This window comes from Carcharodon carcharias, chromosome 21 (genome assembly GCF_017639515.1).
Source record: "Carcharodon carcharias isolate sCarCar2 chromosome 21, sCarCar2.pri, whole genome shotgun sequence".
Classification (NCBI taxonomy): domain Eukaryota; kingdom Metazoa; phylum Chordata; class Chondrichthyes; order Lamniformes; family Lamnidae; genus Carcharodon; species Carcharodon carcharias.
The window spans coordinates 83,265,353-83,288,645 of record NC_054487.1 but is presented as its reverse complement, the minus strand read 5'-3'; the positions used below and the strand labels follow the sequence as shown (position 1 = coordinate 83,288,645).

Here is a 23,293-nt window from a genome sequence, read left to right as displayed (position 1 = left end):
CTAACCCCCTGGGGGAATTAACCAGATTATCACCTCCACAAGGGGAACTCTCACTGTCCCATCAGTACTTTTTCTCTCATTGTTTCTATCTAGGAGTCTCTGTCAATCTCTGTTGTCTCTCCCTCTCTGTCCCATTCTCTCTCTCTCTCTGTCTCACTCTCTCTGTCTCACTCTCTCTCTCTGTCTCACTCTGTGTCATTCTCTCTCTTTGTCTCACTCTCTCTGTCTCATTCCCTCTGTCTCTGTCTCTCTCTGTCTGTCTCATTCTCTCTCTCTGCCTCATACACACTCTCTGTGTCTCATTCTCTCGGTCATTTTCTCTCTCCTCTCTGTGTCGTATTCTCTCTGTCTCCCTCTCTCTCTGTCTCTCCCATTTTCTCTCTGTATGTCATTCTCTCTGTTTTACTCTCTCTCTCTCTCTCTGTGTCCCTGTGTCTTTATCTCTGTGTATGTGTTTCTCCCTCTTGCCCTGTAACCCTGCCTATCTAACTCTTTCTTTCTCTCCCATACTCTCATTATCTGTAATTCTCTGAGTATGTATCTCTGTCCCTGTGTGCTTCTCTTTCTCTGTGATTCTGTCCCTCTCTCTGTGTCTCTGCCTGTGATTCTCAATATTTCTGTGTCTGTAATACTGTCTCTCTCTCTCTCACGCTTTGATTCTCTGCGTGTCTCTTTCTGTAATTCTCTCTCTATCTCTCTGTGACATAGATTCATTTTTAAACCCAATTGTTATGGAAACCACAACTTCTGCAAGAAATATACTTACAGCCTGCTTTATTATTCTGACTTCTGACAGTTTTCTCGAACAGACTGAATCAACTAAAAATAGCTCTGTTTCTTTAAAGTTTAAATGAAATTAATTTCAGAGCAACACAAATTTATATATCTTTAAACAGAGGTAGGATCCCAGATCATAAAGCAAAGTGGTTGATTGCTAGTTCAGGTTTATGGACAAGTTTTAAGTCAGTGATATGGAGAGCCTGTCCTAGCTACCTGCTAAAAGTCCCAGAACTGATGCCCCAGAGGTATCACCTCTAACTGACTCCTACATCCTGCACACCTCAATGACTAAAGCATCAGAACTTGGATCACTTCTGGCTCGAAAATGCCTTTGAGAGAATTCTGGTGGCTCAGCGTGGGTAGTCATGCCTGCGCAGAAGAGAATTTACAATTTAAACCGCTCTAGAAGAACGAGCAACCAGAACCCAGGGATACTGGATGTGAGAGAAAGTTCTTTGTCTGCAAAATTGGCCAGTGTAGGTTGTGTTTTCCCACAGCTTTGGGGAGTTCACTAAGACCGTACATGTGGATCTTAAAGGATAGGGGGAGGGATTAATGTGCAATTAAAGAGGCAGTAGAAGGCACTGATGTTCTGGAATGTTAGATCAGTAGCTGGAGCAGCAGGGGTGTCCTTTAGCCAAGCTCCATTGAATTTGTACAAAAAGCAAGGGCTGTCTCTGTGTCTGCTCATTTATCACACAGTCAGGCAAACTCTAGCAACTTTCAAACTCCCATGTCCTGTTTGTGAAACTCTCAGCAATGAAATTAAAACTAGCTGCTCTGCCAGTTCTGAGCAAACCTGCTTTTCACTAGGGAACATTTTCACCCAGACCATTTCCCAGAGAACCTGCTTCACTGCTTTCCTTGGATTTTATTCCATTCCCCTGTAAATGAGGCTTCTCGGTCTCTCTCTCTCTCTCTCTCTCTCACACGCAATATAATTTTCAGTCTTTGTTCCACCAGGATGGCTGTGCATTTACATAAATTTACATAAGTGAAATTATTCCTGGAATAAGTTTACTTGTGGAAGATATGCAAATAAGCAATATCCCTTTTAATCTCTCAGCATGTATTTACTGAAAGGTTTCTGGATTTCAGTTCAGCTTATTCACTATTAGAATAAGCAACTTTCTCACACACTAATATGACAAGAACGACAGAAAGCTATACAGGTGGATGAAGCTTTTTTTAATAGAAAATATCAACCGATGATAGAAAACTGAAATCAAAATAGAAGGTGCTGTAAACAGTTTGCAACTCAGAGAGGTTCTATTGGGAGATTCGGCAAGTTTATGTATGCAGCGTGGACCCTTTGTCACTGTGATAGGCTCATTCGGAGGTGTCCGCTGGTCAGGGGGCATTTTATTTCATTCGTTCACGGGATGTGGGCGTCGCTGGCTGGGCCGGCATTTATTGCCCCATCTCTAATTGCCCTTGAGAAGGTGGTGGTGAGCCGCCTTCTTGAACTGCTGCAGTCCATGTGGTTTAGGGACACCCACACAGTGCTGTTAGGGAGGGAGTTCCAGGATTTTGACCCAGCGATGGTGAAGGAACGGCCGATCTATTTCCAAGTCAGGGTGGCGAGTGTCTTCACTGAATCACGGAATTGTTACAGTGCAGAAGGAGGCCATTCGGCCCACCGTGTTCTGCACTGGCTCTCCAAGTGAGCAATTCACCTAGTGCCATTTCCCTGCCTTCCCCACCCCCCCACCTCCATAACCCTGCACCTTCTTCCTTTTCAGATAATAATCCACTTCCCTTTTGAATGCATCAGTTGAACTTGCCTCCACCGCCCTCTCAGGCGGTGCATTCCCAGGCCCTAACCACTCGCTGCATCATATTGCTTTTGTTTCTTTCGCAAATTACTTTCAATCTGTGCCCTCTCACTCAATCTTTTTATGAGTGGGGACAGTTTCTCCCCATCCCCAGGCCCCTCATGATTTCGATGGAAGGGGAACCTGTGGGTGGTGGCATTCCCAGGGAACAAAGGTTCACCAGACTGATTCCCGGGATTGTCAAATGAGGAGCGATTGGGCCGACTAGGCCTGTATTCACTGGCGTTTAGAAGAATGAGAGGGGATCTCATTGAAACGTATAAAATTCTGACAGGGCTGGATGCAGGGAAGATGTTAGCTTGGTCACAATCTCAGGATGTAGGCCATTTAGGGCCGAGATGAGGAGAAACTTCTTCACTCAGAGGGTGGTGAACTTGTGGAGTTCTCTACCACAGGAGGCTGTGGAGGCCAAGTCACTGAATATATTTAGGAAGGAAATAGATAGATTTCTGGACTCTAAAGGCATCAGGGGGTATTGGGAGAGCGCGGGAGTACGGTGTTGAGATAGAAGATCAGCCATGGTCATACTGAATGCCAGAGCAGGCTCAAAGGGCTGAATGGCCTACTCCTGCTCCTATTTTCTGCAGGCAGAATTGTCCCCTCGGTGGGTGGGCACACACCCGACCCACTCGAGTGTGAAATGACGCTTGCTAATGTCGGGTGAGTGTGCCGACGTCAACGCAGAGTCGCACGATAGCTCAGTCGGCGGGCGCAAGAGGGAGTCAGCAGTGCGCCCGCTGACAATTAAAAGGCCTGTTAAGGCCATTAAAGTAGCAATTCGGTTAAATTTTTCACTGCCCGTCCAACCTAACGGTTGGCAGGGAGGCAGGCAAACAGGCCAAGCAGCCTTTGCATTTTTTTTTTGGAAACCTCATCCTCGGGCGGGATGAGGTTTCCGAAAGCAAATAAAAATAAAATAGAAACTTTCAAATCTCACTTATAATGTGTCCCTGTGTCACATGAGGGGACATGTTTTATAACATTTCTCACCTCTTTATTTTTTTTTGAAAACTCTTCATCTCTGTGCCTCATGGAGATTGTCAAGCAGATGGGTTCACGCTCGCCCTCCTCCCCCCCGCTCAGGCAGCGCTGCTGCTCTTGTTACACGCTGTGCGGGCCTCAATTAGCCTTCCGGCCTTGACCACAGGTAGCGGTCAGCTTCCTGCCCACCCCTGCCATGCCCACCCGACAAGGGTAAATACTGCCCCATGCTTCTATGTTTCTGCTGCCCTTGTCCTTTTAGCTGGTAGATGTTGTGGGTTTGGAAGGTGCTGTCGAAGGAGCCTTGGTGAATTCCTGCAGTGCATCTTGTAGATGGTACACACACTGCTGCTACTGTGCATCGGTGGTGGAGGGAGTGAATGTTGATGGTGGTGGATGGGGTGCCAATCAAGCAGGGCTGCTTTGTCCTGGGTGGTGTTGAGCTTCTTGACTATTGTGGGAGCTGCACTCATCCAGGCATGTATTCCATCACACTCCTGACTTGTGCCTTGTAGACGCTGGGCGGGCTTTGGGGAGTCAGGAGGTGAGTCACTCGCTGCAGGATTCCTAGCCTCTGACCTGCTCTTGTAGCCTCATTATTTATATGGCTAGTCCAGTTCATTTTCTGGTCAATGGTAACCCCCAAGATGTTGATAATTTAAGGGATTTAATAACCAACATTGAGCCACATAAGCAGATATTAGATATATTGATCAAAGAGGTAGGTTTTAACGAGTGTGTTAAAGGAGGAAAGAGATGGAGAAACAGAGAGGTTTAGGGAGGAAATTCCAGAGCTTAGGGCCTCGGCAGCTGAAGGCATGGCTGCCAATGGTCGAACAGTTAAAATTGGGGATGCTTGAGAGGCCAGAATTAGAAGAACAGGTATCTCGGAGGGTTGTAGTTTGGGAGGAGATTACAGAGATATGGAGGGGCCCGTCTTTGGAGGAGTTTGAAAACAAGGATGAGGTGATTTTATTGAAACATATAAGATCCTGAGGGGACTTGACAGGTGGATAGCCGGAGAATGTTTCCTCTTGAGGGTGTGACTAAAACTAGGTGATTAAAAATAAGTCTCCATTTTAAGACAGAGATGAGGAAAAATCCTTTCTCTCAAAGGGTCATTGCTGCATGGAACGCGCTTTTCCAGAAAGTAGTGGAGGCTCGGTCTTTTGAATTTACTCAAGGCAGAGTTAGATTTTTGTAAGGCAAGGGTTATGGGGAAGGGAGGGGCAGACAGGAAGGTGGAGCTGAGAACACAACCAGATCAGCCATGATCCAGTTGAATAGTGGAGCAGGCTCAAAGGGCTGAATCGTCTACTCCTGCTCCTATGTTCCTCTGTTCCTATGAATGCTAAAATTGAGGCATTGCTTGACCTGGAGCCAATGTGGGTCAGTGAGCACAGGGGTGACAGCGGAATGGGACTAGAACCATAGAACCATAGAAAAATTACAGCACAGAAGGAGGCCATTTGGCCCATCTTGTCCATGCCAGCCCGAGGACACCCAGGTGCCCTTTCTAATCCCACCTTCCTGCACCTGGCCCTTAGCCCTGCAGCTGACAGCACTGTAGGTGCAGATCCAGCTACTTTTTAAAAGAGTTTAAAGTTTCTTCCTCTACCACCAACTCGGGCAGCAAATTCCAGACACCCACTAACCTCTGCGTAAAAAAGTTCTCCCTCATGTTCCCCCTACACCTTCCGCCACTTATCTTGAATCTATGTTCCCTGGTTCTAGAATTCTCCATCAAGGGAAACAATTTCATCCTGTCCGCTCTATCTATTCCCCTCATAATTTTGTACACCTAGGTACAAGTAAGGACAGGGGCAACACCACTTTGGACCTCAATGTTTATGGAAGTTAGAACATGGGAGGTCGGCTGGGGGTTGGAATAGTCAAGTCTAGAGGAAACAAAGCATGGATGTAGAAATAGCCAGTCTTAATGACAGCACAGGTTTGTGGCCAGAATCTTATTCAGTTTCAAGAATGGCCCCAAGTTTGCGATGTGGGTGTCACTGGCTGGGCCAGCATTTATTGCCCATCCCTAATTGCCCTTGAGAAGGTGGTGGTGATCCACCTCCTTGAACCACTGCAGTCCATGCAGTGTAGGTACACCCACAGTGATGTTAGGGAGGGAATTCCAGGATTTTGACCCGGCTGACAGTGCAGAATAGTCTGGTTTCATTCTCAGGCAGTTTCCAGTGAGGTGGGGAGGACATGGGGGGAATTGGTAGCTAGGAAACAGAATTTGTGTCAGGAACCAAAGTAGGTCCAGGCTTCCCAATATTTAGTTAGAGGAAATTTCTGGGCACCCAGTACTGTTTGGACAAGCAGTATAACAAGCTAGAGAGAGTGGAGGGCTGAGAGAGCTGGTGGTGAGGTAGAGCTGGGTGTCGTCAACGTACAAGTGAAAACTAATGTGGTGTTTTCAGATGATGGTGCTGAGATGCAGCACGTAGATAAGAAATGAAGGGGGCAAATACGAGTCAATCTCCAGGGGAACCGCACACTGAGACTCAAGGCAAAATGTAATCTAGGACAAAGCAGGATTAGAGACCCAGAGCACACAGATGGCCGCTCAGTCATGATTTTAGAACCAGAAATTCTACTCTTATTCTTATATTTCCAATCCAAATTCCCATGTCCATATTTGTAATGGAAGCTGGCTATGTAAACATGTCACACCGTAATGACCATCCTCCTTTCAGTAAAGGTGTTGTTGCGCCATTGCTGGTGGGAGACTGTAATTGCAGTGGGACTCATTTACACATGTAAGGCGGTATTTAATGGAGGTGACGCTGGCTGGATAACCAGTGAGAGCCCTGCTTTAAGTGAAGGCCCACTGCATTAAGTGTCAATCAGGCACTTAACTGGACATCACTGGGCCTTCGCTGGAATCAAGGATCCCAGGGGCGAAAGTCTTGCCCACTGAGAGCTGCCGGCCAATTAGAGTTACTTGACCCACCTGAGGCCTAGGATCCAGGCGCAGGTGAGTGATAGCTGGAGGGGGTCGTGGAATTGGGGTCCCGGGGGAGGGTGCAGGCAGCAAGGGTCCTCCTTCCTGATGCTGGGCCCCTCGATAAGGCACCGAGTGCCTGACAATGAGGGATTCCCTCAGGTCATGCCAGAGTTTGCTTTTCAGGCTTCTCACATGGCGAGTTCCCACCCGGCACTGGGTGAGTATCAGCGATGAGGCCCTTAGGTGGGTGTTAATTGCCCTCTTAAGGGCCTCAATTTGTGGTGGGGTGGGAAGGCTTTCCACAGGCCTTCCCTTCATGGAATTAACTGAGGTGGAGGTGGGTAGGCGGTGGAGTATGCCCTCATCACCCTCCTGCCCGATTAAATACTATAAAATTACTATTAAATAATTAAATTAAATGCCACCAAACTCGCCCCGGGGGAGGGCATTAAACTCTGCCCGTAATTTCGGTTATAAATATCGACTTGGGAATTTATAACAAAGTGTACGCAGGGAAAAGATTTTTAATATCAACTTTTCTATCTTTAAAAGAATTCTGTTTCTCAAACTATCGCGGAAGATCAATGCATATTCTACTAATAATCTGTAAAGAAAGACTTGCAATTATACAGCACCTCTCAGTCGATGTGTGCACCCAGTGAGCTCCCACAGACAACAAAGTGATCATCACTAGCCGATCTATTTTTGTGATCTTGATATTGGGGGGATATATTGGCCAGGAAATGGGGGTGGGTGGGATAAATATTCAGCTCTTCTTGAAAATAGTGTGATGGAATCTTTTATATCCATCTGAGAGGGCAGACGGGACCTTGGTTTAATGTCTCATCCGACAGTCCAGCTCTCCCCTAGTATGGCACTGGAGTGTCGGCTTTGATTTCTGTGCTCAGCTCTCGATGCGGGGCTTGGATTCACAATCTTTTTGCCCTGGAGCTGAAAGAGCTAGCAAGTGGGCCACAGCTGGTATGGACAGGGGGAGCCACAGCTGGTATGGACAGTGGGAGGCACAGCTGGTATGGACAGGAGGAGGCACAGCTGGTATGGACAGTGGGAGGCACAGCTGGTATGGAGAGGGGAGGCACAGCTGGTATGGAGAGGGAGAGGCACAGTTGGTATGGACAGGAGGAGGCACAGCTGGTATGGACGGGGGAGGCACAGCTGGTATGGACAGGGGGAGGCACAGCTGGTATGGACGGGGGAGGCACAGCTGGTATGGACAGGAGGAGGCACAGCTGGTATGGACAGGGGGAGCCACAGCTGGTATGGAGAGGGAGAGGCACAGCTGGTATGGAGAGGGAGAGGCACAGCTGGTATGGACAGGAGGAGGCACAGCTGGTATGGAGAGGGAGAGGCACAGCTGGTATGGAGAGGGAGAGGCACAGCTAGTATGGACAGGAGGAGTCACAGCTGGTATGGAGAGGGAGAGGCACAGCTGGTATGGACAGGGGGAGGCACAGCTGGTATGGACGGGGGAGGCACAGCTGGTATGGACAGGGGGAGGCACAGCTGGTATGGACGGGGGAGGCACAGCTGGTATGGACGGGGGAGGCACAGCTGGTATGGACAGGGGGAGGCACAGCTGGTATGGACAGGGGGAGGCACAGCTGGTATGGACGGGGGAGGCACAGCTGGTATGGACAGGGGGAGGCACAGCTGGTATGGACAGGGGGAGGCATAGTGGTTTTGTCACTGGGCTAGCATTCCACAGAACCAGGGTAATGCGCTGGGTGGAATTTGAATTTAATTCAAAACCTGGAATTAAAAGCCTGGCAATGATTGTGAAACCATTGTCGATTGTCATAAAAACCCATCTGGTTCACTCATGCCCCTTTAGGGATGGGTGTCTGCCCTCTTCACCTGGTCTGGCCTACATGTGACCCCAGACACACAGCAGTGTGGTTGACTCTAGCAGTTAGGGATGGGAAATAATTGCTGCTTAACCAGTGCTAGCCACATCCCACGAACAAATAAAAAAAAATCTCAGGTAAGTTATAAGAGCAACAGGAAATTAAATCCTTTCTGACAAACATTTCTTTCTTCGTGTAGATAATTCGTCAGCAATTTCCACAATTAACGACGAGGAGATTAGGAACAAGAGGCCAGTCAAAGTAAGTAACCAACTTCACATTTATGTTTAACAAGAATTTTGCTTGTGCTGCTTTCAGGATTGAATTCCGGAGTGCTTTTCTTTCATTTATTCATTCATGGGATGAGGGCATCACTGGCTGGACCAGCATTTATTGCCCATCCCTAATTGCCCCTTGAGAAGGTGGTGGTGAGCTGCCTCCTTGAAGTGTTGCAATCCATGTGGTGTAGGTATGCCCACAGTGCTGTTAGGGAGGGAGTTCCAGGATTTTGACCCAATAACAGTTAAGGAATGGCGATATATTTCCAAGTCAGGATGGTGAGTGTCTTGGAGGGGAACTTCCAGGTGGTAGTGTTCCCATCTCTCTGCTGTCCTTGTCCTTCTAGATGGTAGTGGTCATGGGGTTTGGAAGGTGCTGTCTAAGGAGGATTGGTGAATTCCTGCAGTGCATCTTATAGATGGTACACACTGCTGCTACTGTGCGTCGGTGGTGGGGAGAGTGAATGTTTGTGAATGTGGTGCCAATCAAGTGGGCTGCTTTGTCCTAGACGGTGTCAAGCTTCTTGAGTGTTGTGGGAGCTGCACTCATCCAGGCAAGTGGGGAGTATTCCATCACACTCCTGACTTGTGCCTTGTAGATGGTGGACAGGCTTTGGGGAGTCAGGAGGTGAGTTACTCATCGCAGGATTCCTAGCCTCTGACCTGCTCTTGTAGCCACAGTATTTATTTGGCTGGTCCAGTTCAGTTTCTGGTCAATGATAACCCCCAGGATGTTGATAGCGGGGGATTCAGTGATGGTAATGCTATTGAACGTCAAGGGGCGATGGTTGGATTCTCTCTTGTTGGAGATGGTCATTTCCTGGCACTTGTGTGGTGCGAATGTTACTTGCCACTTGTCACCAAGCCTGGACATTGTCCAGGTCTTGCTGCATTTGGACATGGACTGCTTCAGTATTTGAGGAGTTGCAAATGGTGCTGAACATTGTGCAATCAGCAGCAAACATCCCCACTTCTGACCTTATGATGGAAGGAAGGTCGTTGATGAAGTTGCTGAAGATGGTTGGGCTGAAGACACTACCCTGAGGAACGCCTTCAGTGATGTCCTGGAGCTGAGATGACTGACCTCCAACAACCGCATCCACCTTCCTTTGTGCTAGGTATGTCTCCAACCAATGGAGAGTTTTCCCCCTGATTCCCATTGCCCACACTCAGTCAAATATGGCCTTGATGTCAAGGGCAGTCACTCTCGCCTCACTTCGGGAGTTCAGCTCTTCTGTCCATGTTTGAACCAAGGCTGTAATGAAGTCAGGAGCTGAGTGTCCTGGTGGAACCCAAACTGGGCATCAGTGAGCAGGTTATTGCTAAGCACTTGATAGCACTGTTGATGACCCCTTCCATCACTTTACTGATGATCGAGGGTAGACTGATGGGGCGGTAATTGGCTGGGTTGGATTTGTCCTGCTTTTTGTGTACAGGACATACCTGGGCAATTTTCTGCATAGCCGGGTAGATGCCAGTGTTGTAGCTGTACTGGAACAGCTTGGCTAGGGGTGTGGCAAGTTCTGGAGCACAAAGTCTTCAGTACTATTGCCGGAATATTGTCAGGGCCCATAGCCTTTGCAGTATCCAGTGCCCTTAGCCGTTTCTTGATATGTGGAGTGAATCAAATTGGCTGAATACCGGCATCTGTCATGCTTGGGAACCTCCAGAGGAGGCCAAGATAGATCATCCACTCGGCACTTTTGGCTGAAGATTGTTGTAAATGGTTCAGCCTTATCTTTTGCACTGATGTGCTCCTCCATCATTGAGGATGGGGATATTTGTAGAGCCTCCTCCTCCAGTGAGTTGTTTAATTGCCCACCACCATTCATGACTGGATGTGGCAGGACTGCAGAGCTTAGATCTGATCCATTGGTTGTGGGATCACTCAGCCCTGTCTATCACTTGCTGCTTATACTGTTTGGCATGCAAGTAGTCCTGTGTTATAGCTTCACCAGGTTGACACCTCATTTTTAGGTATGCCTGATGCTGCTCCTGGCATGCTCTCCTGCACTCTTCATTGAACCAGGGTTGATCCCCTGGCTTGATGGTAATGGTAGAGTGGGAGATATGCTGGGCCATGAGGTTACAGATTATGTTCGAGTACAATTCTGCTGCTGCTGATGGCCCACAGCGCCTCATGGATGCCCAGTCTTGAGTTGCTAGATCTGTTTGAAATCTATCCCATTTAGCACGGTGGTAATTCCACACAACACGATGGAGGGTATCCTCAATGTGAAGGTGGGTCTTAATCTCCACAAGGACTGTGTGGTGGTCATTCCTACTGACACTATCATGGACAGATGCATCTGCGGCAGGCAGGCTGGTGAGAATGAGGTCAAGTATATTTTTCCCTCTTGTTCATTCCCTCACCACCTGCAGTAGACCCAGTCCAGCAGCTATGTCATTTAGGACTCAGCCAGCTCGGTCAGTAGTGGTGCTACCGAGCCACTCTTGGTGACGGACACTGAAGTCCCCCAACCAGAGTACATTCTGTGCCCTTGCCACCCTCAGTGCTTCCTTCAAGTGGTGTTCAACAAGGAGGAGCACTGATTCATCAGCTGAGGGAGGGTGGTACGTGGTAACCAGCAGGAGATTTCCTTACCCTGAGACTTCATGGGGTGCAGAGTCGATGTTGAGGACTCCCAGGGCAACGCCCTCCTGACTGTATATCACTGTGCAGCCATCTCTGCTGGGTCTGTCCTGCTGGTGGGACAGGACATTCCCAGGGATGGTGATGGTGGTGTCTGGGACATTATCTGTAAGATATGATTCTGTGAGGATGACTATGTCAGGCTGTTGCCTGACTAGTCTGTGAGACAGCTCTCCCAATTTTGGCACTAGCCCCCAGATGTTAGTAAGGAGGACTCTGCAGGGTCGTCAGGTTGTCGTTTCCGGTGCCCAGATCGATGCCAGGCGGTCCATCTGGTTTCATTCCTTTATTGTGACTTTATCGCAGTTTGTTACAACTGAGTGCTTTGCTGGGCTATTTCAGAGTCATTCACATTGCTGTGGGTTAAATGTGGGCCAGACCAGGTAAGGATGGCAGATTTCCTTCCCTAAAGGGGATTAGTGAACCCGATGGGTTTTTACAACAATTGACAATGATTTCGTGATCTTCATCAGGCTTTTAATTCCAGATTTTTATTGAGTTCAAATTCTATTATCTGCCATGGTAGGATTCAAAATAGGGTTCCCAGGGTCCCTGGAATACTAGTTCAGCAACAATACCACTACACCATCGCCTCCTCTTAATTTTAGAGATGTACATTGTACCTCACTGAGCAACAATTATTTTCCTTTTTGTGGCAGAGATTTAATCATTGGAATAACCTAAAAAGATCTTGCAAATTCAGTCTTTTTATTTGCAATAAGTATCAAATTATGAGATAACTTGGATTAAAAAGAATAAACAACAGGATAATATAATGTGAAAGAAATTGAATAAAATATAATTTGAATGAAGGATTTTGAATGAAGGGATGACTACAGTACAAGCATTAAAACTACATAAAAGAGGAAATATTTTGCAAAAACAAGTGCAGTGACTACATGTAAACCAAAAGCCACATACAATGGCCATTATGAATGCGAAAGGATTTGAGCGGCAGTTTTACTTAGCAGATGAGAGGCAAGAGCCAGGTTTTTTACAACGCAAATGGCCTTAACATTCTGAGAACACCAAAGGGTTAAACTTCCTCATTTGCTCTGCTTGTGGAACTTGAGCAGTAACTCAGTTCCGAATGGAAGTAGGATTTCTGCCAAAGTTGTGACAGAGATGGGGGGAGGTCTGAGAAAATGCGAAGTAAGAACATAGCTCAAGCTGATTCTCCCGGGTTAAGTGGATGAAAATACTCATTAAAATTCACTTGCTTCAAGTTAAAAACCCACAAGAGCTGTCAAAGAGTAGGTGTCAACCAGCAGGGTGGTCTAACCCTCTCCACGTATGACTTTGGCCCTCATATGTTAACTGCATGATCTTTATTTGTGGAGATACCTTCCATATTGTGAGCTGTGATCTTTTAGTTCTGTGTTGGGAACTGAATGTATAATTTTAACCCTAAGGCTTAGTGTACTTGTTTTTTTTATTCTTTTGTGAGATTTGCATGCAAGGCCAGCATTTGTTGCCCACAAACTGAGCAGCTTGCTCGGCCATTTCAAAGTCAACCACATCGCTGGGGGTCTGGAGTCCCATGTAGGCCAGACCAGGTAAGGACAGATTTCCTTCCCTAAAGGACATTAGTGAACTCTTTGGGCTTTCACAACAATGAGAGTAGCTTTCAATTCCAGATTTATTAATTGAATTTAAATTCCACCAGCTACTATAGTTTGTCATAGTGAGATTTGAACACGTGATCCCCAGAGCGTTGAGACTGGGCCTCTGCATTACTAGCTTAGTGACATTACCATTACCCCAACAACCCCCCCTCCCAACTGTGAACGTGTACATGGATCCTGAAATTCCTTTGCTGCTCCACAGCTCTGACACTTTCACCATTAAGAGAATACTTTGTCTCACTCGGATGCAACATGGATTACCTCATGTTTTCCCGCATTGAACTCCATCAGTCATTCATTGGATCTGTCAATGTCTCTTTGCAACTGCTTAATCACAACTTACTCTACCTCCTAACTTAGTGCATCTCCAAAGCTGGATGTACAACTCTCTAACCCTGCACCCAAGCTGATAATAAACCCAATACAAAGCCAAGACCCTGAGATGGGTTGCTGGGGAACATCGCTTGCTGCCTTCTGCAATAAGAGCTCACTCTCACTATCCCTACTCTCTGTCTCCCGGCTCCCAATCCTCGATCAAAACGTGACACAAGGTCACCTCCAATTCCACACGCTTTTATTTCTGAGGAAAGGTTACCTACAGTGCTCCAGTGGAGAGCCCTATAAACAGGAGTCCATGAACGGCAGCTGAGATGAGGGCAGGTGAATTTGTTTCTTCATTCCTTATCACGATGTGGGCATATCCCTGCTAAGGCCACGTTTATTGTCCATCCCAAGTTGCCCCGAGGGTGTTGGTGAGGAGAATGGGCTGGATTTCGGGCTCCCCTGCCGGCGGGCGTGAAAGCGGGCGAGGGGTTGGACAGAAGATCCAGCAGCCAGCATTACTCGCCACCCACCCACCCACCCGCCCGCCTATCTGAAATCTTATGGGGTCAAGTTCTTGGATCTACTGAGGCCCCTAAGTGGCCCATGCCATGTGGGAGGCCAAGCAGCCCTTTAGCTGCGAGGGCTGGCGTTGGTCAATGGGGAGGAAATTGCCTTTGTGTGGGCCCCATGGGCCCAGTGGAGGCACCGCCTCCCCCCCCCCCCAAGCAATGGTCATCAACCCCTCCCCGTACTTTATCCTTCCCCCGGCCTCTTGTGCCCAGCCCATCACCCCATCAACTCCCCACCACCCCCACCCCCACCACCACCCCCATCCCCCTTACCGAGACCCCTGGCCCCGGACTTACCTGGGCTTCTTGGTATGACGGGACTGCCTTGAGTTCCAGAAATGGCCAGCGCTCCCTCTGGCGCTGGTGGGACTACAGAGCTGCTGGCCAATCGGATTGGCCCCCAGCTGTCTAAGGCCGGACCCCACCTCAAGACAGGGGTGGAAGTCTCGCCTTAAAGCAATTAACACTGCCCCCAGCATTAACTTGCTGCAGGGCAGCTGTTGGGATTGTAGACAGGTTCCCCACTGACTTTTTAGCAGGGAGGGTGAGGCAGGGACTGCAGCTTAACTAAAGACCCTCAATATGAAAGTCATCATACAGGGCATGGTGAGACTGCACCTCGAGTACTGTGTGCAGTTTTGGTCTCCTTATTTAAGGAAGGGTGTAAATGCTTTGGAGGTGGTTCAGAGGAGGTTTACTAGATTGATACCTGGAATGAGTGGGTTGTCTTATGAGGAAAGATTAGACAGACTGGGCTTGTTTCCATTTGAGTTTAGATGAGTGAGGGGTGACTTGTTGAAATATATAAGACCCTGAATGGTATTGACAAGGTGGACATGGAAAGAATGTTTCCTCTTGTGGGTGAGTCCAAGAATTAGGGGGCACTGTTTAAAATTAGGGGTCACCCTTTTAGGACAGAGAGGAGGAGAAATTTTTTCTCTGAGGGTTTTGTGGCTTTGGAACTCTCTGCCTCAGGAGGTGGTGGAGGTGGGGCTACTTCAATTATTTTAAGGCAGAAGTATGTAGATTCTTGTTAGACAATTGAATCAAAGTTAGACAGCGGTAGATGGGAACATGGAACTCGAAACACAAACAAGCCAGCCATGATCTTATCGAACCCGGAACGGGCTTGACATCCTATGTAAATTACCACTGTCGACGTGGTGAAACTCCCACAATGCCACTGGGTTGGGATTTCCAAGATTTTGACCCAGTGATGTCAGTGATATATATCTATTTCCAAGTCAGGATGGTGCATGACTTGGAGGAGAATTTGGAGGTGATGTGTTCCTATGACATTGCTGCTCTTGTCTATCTGTATGCTAAAGGTCTCCTTAGAGAAGAGAAGGCTGAGAGGAGGTTTAACAGAGGTATTCAAAACCATGAGGGGGTCTGGACAGAGTAGATTGGGAGAAACTGTTCCCATTGTTGGAAGGATTGGGAATTGGGGGAGATGGTGGTGTGCTGGTAGTGTCACTGGGTTTGGCAATCTAGTGACTCAGTTTTAATGCTTTGGGGCCATGGGTTCAAACCCCACATAGCAGCTGGTGGAGTATAAGTTCAGTTAAAAGCAAGGTCAGGCTTTTCTGGTGGTTCAGCAGGGCAAACAGGAACACTTGTGAAATGGGCCCTGATTGTAATTTCACACTGGTTGGCCAATTGGTGATACACTGCAGTGCCCAGGGGAGTGTGGGGAAGGAGGGTAAGTGTGGATGTTCATGGGAGCATGCAGTAAAAGCTCCCTGAGGCACAGAGCTACTGAAGGTTTTTAAAATAAAGAATTTATAAGAAATTAGTTTGAAAATGTTTATTTTTTTCAATCACTGATCGAAACCTCATCCCGCCTTTGGATGAGGTTTCGTAAAAACCCAAAGGCCGCCTGGCCGATTCACCCGCCCACCGACCATGAGGTTGTCCGGGCGGCAAAAAATTTCTTTTAATTATGACTTTAATGGCCTTAATAAGCTGTTTAATTGTCAAGCGGCGCACTGTCGACATGCACAGCTGCCCTCTGACCGAAATATCGCACGATGGCATCGGGATGCTCGTCCAGCATCGTTCCATGACATTTTATGCTCTTGTGGGTCTAGTGAACGCCCGCCCGACGAGTGAAGTATTCTGCCCATGGTCTCAGTAATGGTGACATCACAACTATCATGAATTGTTGTAAAGACCCATCTGGTTCACTAATGCCCTTTAGGGAAGGAAATCTGTTATCCTTACCTGGTCTGGCCTACATGTGATCCCAGACCCCCAGCAATGTGGTTGACTCTTAACTGCTCTCTAGTTCAAGGGCTATTAAGGATGGGCAATAAACGCTGACCTTGCCAGCGACACCCCCATTCCATGAAAGAAGAAAAGTCAGAGGATACTCATTTAAAGTGATCGGTGAAAGAACCAGAGGTGACATGAACGGTTAGGATCTGGAATGCAATGCCTGAGAGTGGGGAGGTGGCAGATTCAATCAAGACCGTTAAAAGGGAACTGGATAATTATCTGAAGAGAAAAAAATTGCAGGACCACAGGGAAAAGGCAGGAGTGTGGAACTAGCCGAGCTTCTTTCACGGAGAGTTGACATGGACACAGTGGGCCAAATGGCCTTCTTCTGTTTTGCTATCATTCTATGTCACTGGAAGGTGCTGTCGGTATAACTTTGGTGAGTTACTGCAGTGCATTTTGTAAAATTGCACACACTCCAACCATGGTGTACCAGTGAATCCTTCACTGTAATCACCCTGATAACCTCGGCCTGCTGTAACCAATCCTGTGGTCTCCGCAGTATAGAAATTAAGTGGATGTTGAGTCCAGGGATATGGTGTGAAAATGGATGTTATTTTTAAAATATTTTGGGGGAATATTTTGTTATTCTGTGAAGATTGTGTCTGTGTGTGCATGTGTGTAAATGATTTAATTAAGCTGGGAGCTGTTGAGCTGTTAGCTATTGGCTGTTTGAGGAAGATCTCCTGAAAATAGCTCTTGGTTGGGAGAAAGATGCAGTTTGAATCAGCCATCCAATCAAGCCAGAAAAGTTTTGGGCTGCAACAAGCAGTCTTGTTCTGAAGTTTTGGATTTCCACAGCAGAGTTTAAGAGGTCATGTGGTATGCCTCTATTGAAGCAACAGCAGTTTGCCTTGGGTAATCTTACTAGATTTTTATAGTTAAACACCTAAAAGGGATATAAATAAGGCATATGTCCCCATTAGCGCATTCTTTAGATAATATCACCACTGTCAACACCCCATTGTCCTTTCTTCCCCTCTATCCAGCTCTACCTGTCCCCCCCCCACCCCCCCAACCAGCTTATATTTCACCTCATTTCTCTATTTCTTTAGTTCTGTTGAAGAGTCACACGGACTCGAAATGTTAACTGTCTTCCTCTCCGTAGATGCTGTCAGACCTGCTGAGTTTTTCCAGCTATTTTTGTGTTTGTTTGTGACCGATCAGGGATCGTTGCCTGGAAGGTGTTTACTTGTGGTTCTGGCCAAGTAGGGAGTCTTTTGGGGGAATGTTTTGTAAAACTAATTTTAATTGTGCAATTGTAATCTTGTCTGCTTAAGTTTTCTTTTATTCTGGTTAATAAAACTTTTACTTTTAACTTCTAAAAGCCCAAAGGTGTTACTGGATTTCTTGCTGCTGTTTTCAGAATACGCCAAGTTTCCCTCTGGAGTTTGGTTTGCGCAGCAATTGACATCAGCTGTGGTCTTACCAAGGGGGCAAATAAACTATTCTGTCCTGGCTGGTGTTGAACTTCTTGAGTGTTGGTGTTAGTGTCCAGGTTAAGTGGTGAATATGCGTCACATTCCTGACTGGAGCCTGTGGATGGTGGGGAGGTTTTGTTGATCAGGAGGTGAGCCACTATCACAGTGTACCCAGCAGCTGCACTGCTTTAATAGCCATAGTGTCGCTATAATTGCTCCAATTAAAATCTCTGATCAATGCTAACCTCCGAGATGTTGCTGATGGGGGAGTTGGTGGATGTGATGGTTTTAAAGGTCAAAGGGAAGAAAGTTAAATGGGGGAATATTTAAATGTACAGGCGGTTTTGTTGATTAATGTATCTGTGGCTGGTGATATTTTGTGAAATCCGGACGTGTAATGTGGATCCAGATGTGTAATCAGGACGTTTCTTATCGAAATACACAAAAGGCAGGTTTACATTTGGGGAAGAACTAATTTATGAACTTCTGGTGTTTTAGACGTCTCTCTTTAAAGACCCATCTTTTAGGATAAGCTTCAACCTAAACAAAAACCCTGAAGGCTAGAGTCTTAGAATTTGTTCGGATATTAGATTCCTTTTTAAGCTGATGGCAATATACAATTGTGAACAAACGGAGTTTACCTTGTCTCAGCTCGAGTTGGTCCAAGGGATACAGAACGAACACAAGCAGGACTTGGAACTACAGTACCTGGAGCTTCATGCTCACAGTGTCCTGATGATTAGAGCAATTCCTTGGCTTGGCATAGCATCGAAATGAGACACATGCAGATCCTGGTAGGCATGGTAACTGATGTAGCGATCTTGGTATGATGCGATCAATCTAATCATCTTGGCGTGTAACCCAATTTGGCAGTAATATCTCCTCAAAACTAGTCTACGACATCAGTGTCAGTTTGTCTTTACTTAATGTTGCACAGGTGGCAAAAGTTTAAAGTCGACATAAATGTTGAGGGTGTCTTGTGCATTTCCACTGCAAGATTACCAACGGTAGCAAGTGATTTGCTAAACTGCATCTGGAATGAAGCAGGTTGACACTCGAGGGACCAGTGTCACACTGGTTGAGAATATAAATCCAATGTAGTATCAAACCTGGTTTGCAAAGTCTGCTGAGCTGACCCTCCTTCAGGCTAAATGTTTAGAGAGTAACAATGGCCCCTTCCTCACTCCCATAACATCTAAATATCCTAAATGTTGGAAGAGAGATGTGCCCACGCTTGTGTTAAGCTTTCTGCTAATAGGAGAGTGGAGTCTAAATTCTCGAACACCTGTTGATAGCAAGGACCCTCAAGAGACTGGGGATAGAAAATGGTTTTCAGCCAATGGGCCGAAACAGACCTGATATATGGTTAGTGTTCCCTTACCTGTCCCCATGATGTTGGCACAGTGTTGGTGACCAGAAATACATACAAAAACACATCAGTCACCATTTTCTCATTCATAGACCCATTAGTTATTTGTTTCTTTATTTATTCGTTCACAGACTGTGGCTGTCGCTGCCTAGGCTGTTGTTGCCCATCCCTAATTGCCCTTGAGAAGGTGGTGGTGGGCCCCAATATCTAAAGGATGGAGCTGTCCCTCTCCCCAGTGAGGGTCCAGCTGTTCATGTGGGCAGGGAGTGAGGAGTTTCCTTTGGGCTTGGACACATTTTGACCCAGGTAGTTTCAACATGAACAAAAGACAGTGAGATTCCGGGAGTGGTACTATCCAGCTAATGGAACGCTGGATAGTTCCATTGCCACCAATGGCAACCTTGCCTACCAGGATCTAGATGGGTATCATTTCGATGCTGTGCCAAGCTAGAGCTTGTAGCATGTTCATCCAGAGGACTAGAATACAAGAGGATAAAATCATGTTTCAGCTGCACAATGCCCTGGTTAGACCCCACCTTGAGTCACTGTCAGCAGCCCTGGGAACCACAGCTCTGGAAGGATATATTGGCTTTGGAGGGGAGATATACGAGAATGAAACCTGAAGCCAAGGCTTAAATTTTGAGGGGAGATTACACAAACTAGCAGTGTATTCCCTGGAATTTAGAAGGTTAAAGGGTGATCTGATGAAAGATTTCAAGATATTAATGAGAACAGATAGGATCAATAGAGAGAAACTATTTCCACTGCTCGGGGAGTTTAGACAAAGGGGCATAATCTAAAAATTTGAGTTAGTCCTATCAGAAAGTAGGAAACACTTCTGAACTCTCTTCTGCTAATTATAATAGATAGTTAGATCCCTTGTGAATCTTAAAACTAAAATAAGGGATAGGAGGCAAAGGTGGATATGTGCAGTTAGATCGATGATCATCCATGATCTCATTGAATGGTGGAACAGGCTCAAGGGGCTGAATGGCCTCCTCTGTTCCTGTGTACTTATGTTGCTACGTTCCTGTTTGCCAGGAGGGAGGTTTTGTACTGTTGGGAGCACATCAGAACTTGTCTCACATTTGATGTTGGACTGTGTTTCGATCTGGACAGTGTCGGTCTGTTTAGGTGGATAAGGGGGTCCTTCTCAGGATGGCGGCCGGTGACTAGTGGAGTTCCGCAGGGGTCAGTGTTGGGACCACAACTTTTCACTTTATACATTAATGATCTAGATGAAAGAACTGAGGGCATCCTATTTAATTTGCAGATGATACAAAGATAGGTGGAGGGACAGGTAGTATTGAGGAGGCAGTGAAGCTGCAGAAGGATTTGGACAGGTTAGGAAAATGGGCAAAGAAGTGGCAGATGGAATACAACATGGGGAAGTGTGAGGTCATGCACTTTGGTAGGAAGAATAGAGGCATAGACTATTTTCTAAATGGGGAGAGAATTCAGAAATCTGGAGTGCAAAGGGACTTGGGAATCCTAGTCCAGGATTCTCTTAAGGTTAACTTGCAGGTTGAGTCAGTAGTTAGGAAGGCAAATGCAATGTTGGCATTTATTTCGAGAGGACTAGAATATAAAAGCAGAGATGTGCTGCTGAGGCTTTATAAGGTTCTGGTCAGACCACATTTAGAATATTGTGAACAATTTTGGGCCCCGTATCTCAGGAAGGATGTTCTGGCCCTGGAGAGGGTCCAGAGGAGGTTCACTAGAACGATCCCAAGAATGAAAACCTTAACATATGAGGAATGTTTGAGGACTCTGGGTCTATACTCGATGGAGTTTAGAAGGATGAGGGGGGATCTGATTGAAATTTACAGAATACTGAAAGTCCTGGATAGAGTGGACGTGGGGAAGATGTTTCCATTAGTAGGAGAGACTAGGACCCGAGGGCACAGCCTCAGAGTGAAGGGAAGACCTTTTAGAACAGAGATAAGGAGAAACTTCTTTAGACAGAGAGTGGTGAATCTATGGAATTGATTGCCACAGAAGGCTGTGGAGGCCAGGTCATTGGGTATATTTAAGACCGATATAGATAGGTTCTTGATTGGTAAGGGGATGAAAGGTTATGGGGAGAAGGTGGGAGAATGGGGTTGAGACACTTATCAGCCATGATTGAATGGCGGAGCAGACTCGATGGGCCAAATGGCCTAATTTCTGCTCCTATGTCTCATGGTCTTATCTCCTCTACAATCCTGCACAACCCAATTATACCCCTGTTTTACACCAATTTGAAAGTTAGATCATTAGCCCTGAGAAGGAGCCCAAACCAGTGCAGTTACGCTGTAACACGCTGCTTCTCCATTCACATCAGATCCACTGTTAACAGATTACACTTTGGTTCCATGAAGGGAGCCTTCCCTGAGTGAGACAGAGAGTTCCAGATCAATGGAATATTCCACGGGGAGATTGTGTAAGGATTTATCCGGCAGTTTCTCCACACAGTGAGTCCCTGCTCCCAGTCTCTTACTGTGGGGAGCATAGAGCCAGAATTCCACAATTGCAGGGAAGCAGAGTTAGAGAGATGGGTGGTTAATGTGAGCAGTGTTTTTACTGGGTCATTGAACCTGGTGGCCTGGATATCGCATCAATGCCTGAACTGGGTTAATCAGTCCAGCGCCAGGTCTGACTCCTGATTTATGCTGTACTTACACTGTAACCACAGCAGTGGGGCACAGCAAAGCTGCTTTGCACCAAATTTACAATAGCCATGGGCGTGCATGAGCTGTCTCACAGGGATCTCATCTAGAAACTTGCAAACTAATGAAAAACAATCTCTGCTTTCCTCATCCTGCAGCCTCACTCCCACTCGCAGAATGCTGCCGCTCTGGGGCCTTACTGTGCAAACAGAGTCACAGAATCAGAAGGAGGCCATTCAGCCCATCACGCCCTGTGCTGGCTCTTTGTCAGACCGTCCAATGAGCTGGTTGATTAGTTTATTCTGTTTTTCTTGAGCTTGTTGCCTGATTCTGTAACTGTAACCCCCGGTGCTTTGCCACTAACAGATACCATTATTACGGGATAGCTGTGAAGGAGAGCTCACCGTATTACGATGTGATGTATTCCAAGAAAGGAGCAGCCTGGGTAAACGAGACGGGGAAGAAAGAAGTGGCAAAGCAGACGGTGGCATATTCACCACGCTCCAAGCTGGGCACATTGCTGCCAGAGTTTCCAAATGTCAAAGATCTAAATCTGCCAGCGAGCCTCTCGGAGGAGAAGGTAAACACACAATGAGTGACTGATCCATTATCTGCGCTGCTTCACGCCAATGCACAAATTAAATGTAGATCATCCTGTCTCACAGATAAAATGCGAGGGACAGACAAAAACTGTGTAGCCTTTTTACAAACAGAGCAGTGCAGCTTTTAATGAGAATTCAGGAGCTGCCTGTTGCCATCCATACGAGGTAGGAGAGTCAGAGACTGGAAGAAGTGCAAATGTTGAATGTAGAATTACATCCAATATACGGCAGGGGATACAGGCCATTCGGCCCAGCTGGTTCATGCTGGTGTTGATGCTGCACATGAGCGTCCTCCCACCCCTCTTCATTTCACCTTACCAGCGCATCCTTCTGTTGCTGTCCCCACCATGTGTATGCCTAGCTTCCACTTAAATACATCGCTGCTATTCACCTCAACTACTCCACGTGGCAACAAGCTCCATGTTCTAACCACATGATTGTTGTATATTTTATACCTCGGAGTTATGCAGAGATGACACTAGTTTCTATGTGCATGACAGGTTTTATTCACAGTGCTTTAAAATGTCTACTCCATGCTTTGGCTCTGGCTTCCAGCTTTGTTTACTTTTCTCTGAGTCCACACCCAGACGTAACCAATCAAGCACAGTGAGCATCAATAGTAAATAGAATCACCTAATCAAACACTGAACAACTGATCACCAAAGTGACTAATCTTCTATTTCTGGCCCATAGTTTTTGGAAGATCGAGGAGGGCAGCAAGTAATTATAGTATTGCAATAGTAACTCCTGCTTTGTTCAGAGTGCAGAATGAGTAGATGGGGTGAATTATAGTGAAATAAGGAGTAATTTTCTGGTATAAGAACATGTCCTGGAAAAGAAAAAAAAAGCCTTTATATTGAGGATCTAGGAAAGGGCGACTGCACTGGGGCCATGTCTGAGAAATGAAAACCACTCGAATACCTTTCGATGTCCCTCTAGACAGAGCTACATGGGCCAAGAGGCTGAGGAAATGCTTGGCAGGCCATGTCAGAGTGACTTGTCACAGAAGGGTTATAGATGATGGTCTGGCTAGCTCAGTACCAACAACAACGGAGGAAATTCTTTCATTGCTGCTGCCTGATGATGGGGATTTCGACATTGTAAGGGACC

General features: G+C 46.7%; 1 protein-coding gene across 1 annotated transcript in view; it reads left to right on the top strand.

The window, feature by feature from the left end:
- The window catches only part of rfx4 (regulatory factor X, 4), a 127,523-nt gene that overhangs the window by 21,044 nt on the left and 83,186 nt on the right, over positions 1 to 23,293 (top strand). Inside the window, exons 5-6 of the mRNA XM_041216144.1 lie at positions 8,617 to 8,678; positions 21,948 to 22,161. Of these exons, the coding sequence (XP_041072078.1) occupies positions 8,617 to 8,678; positions 21,948 to 22,161 (276 nt within the window). The remainder of the gene's footprint in view (positions 1 to 8,616; positions 8,679 to 21,947; positions 22,162 to 23,293) is intronic.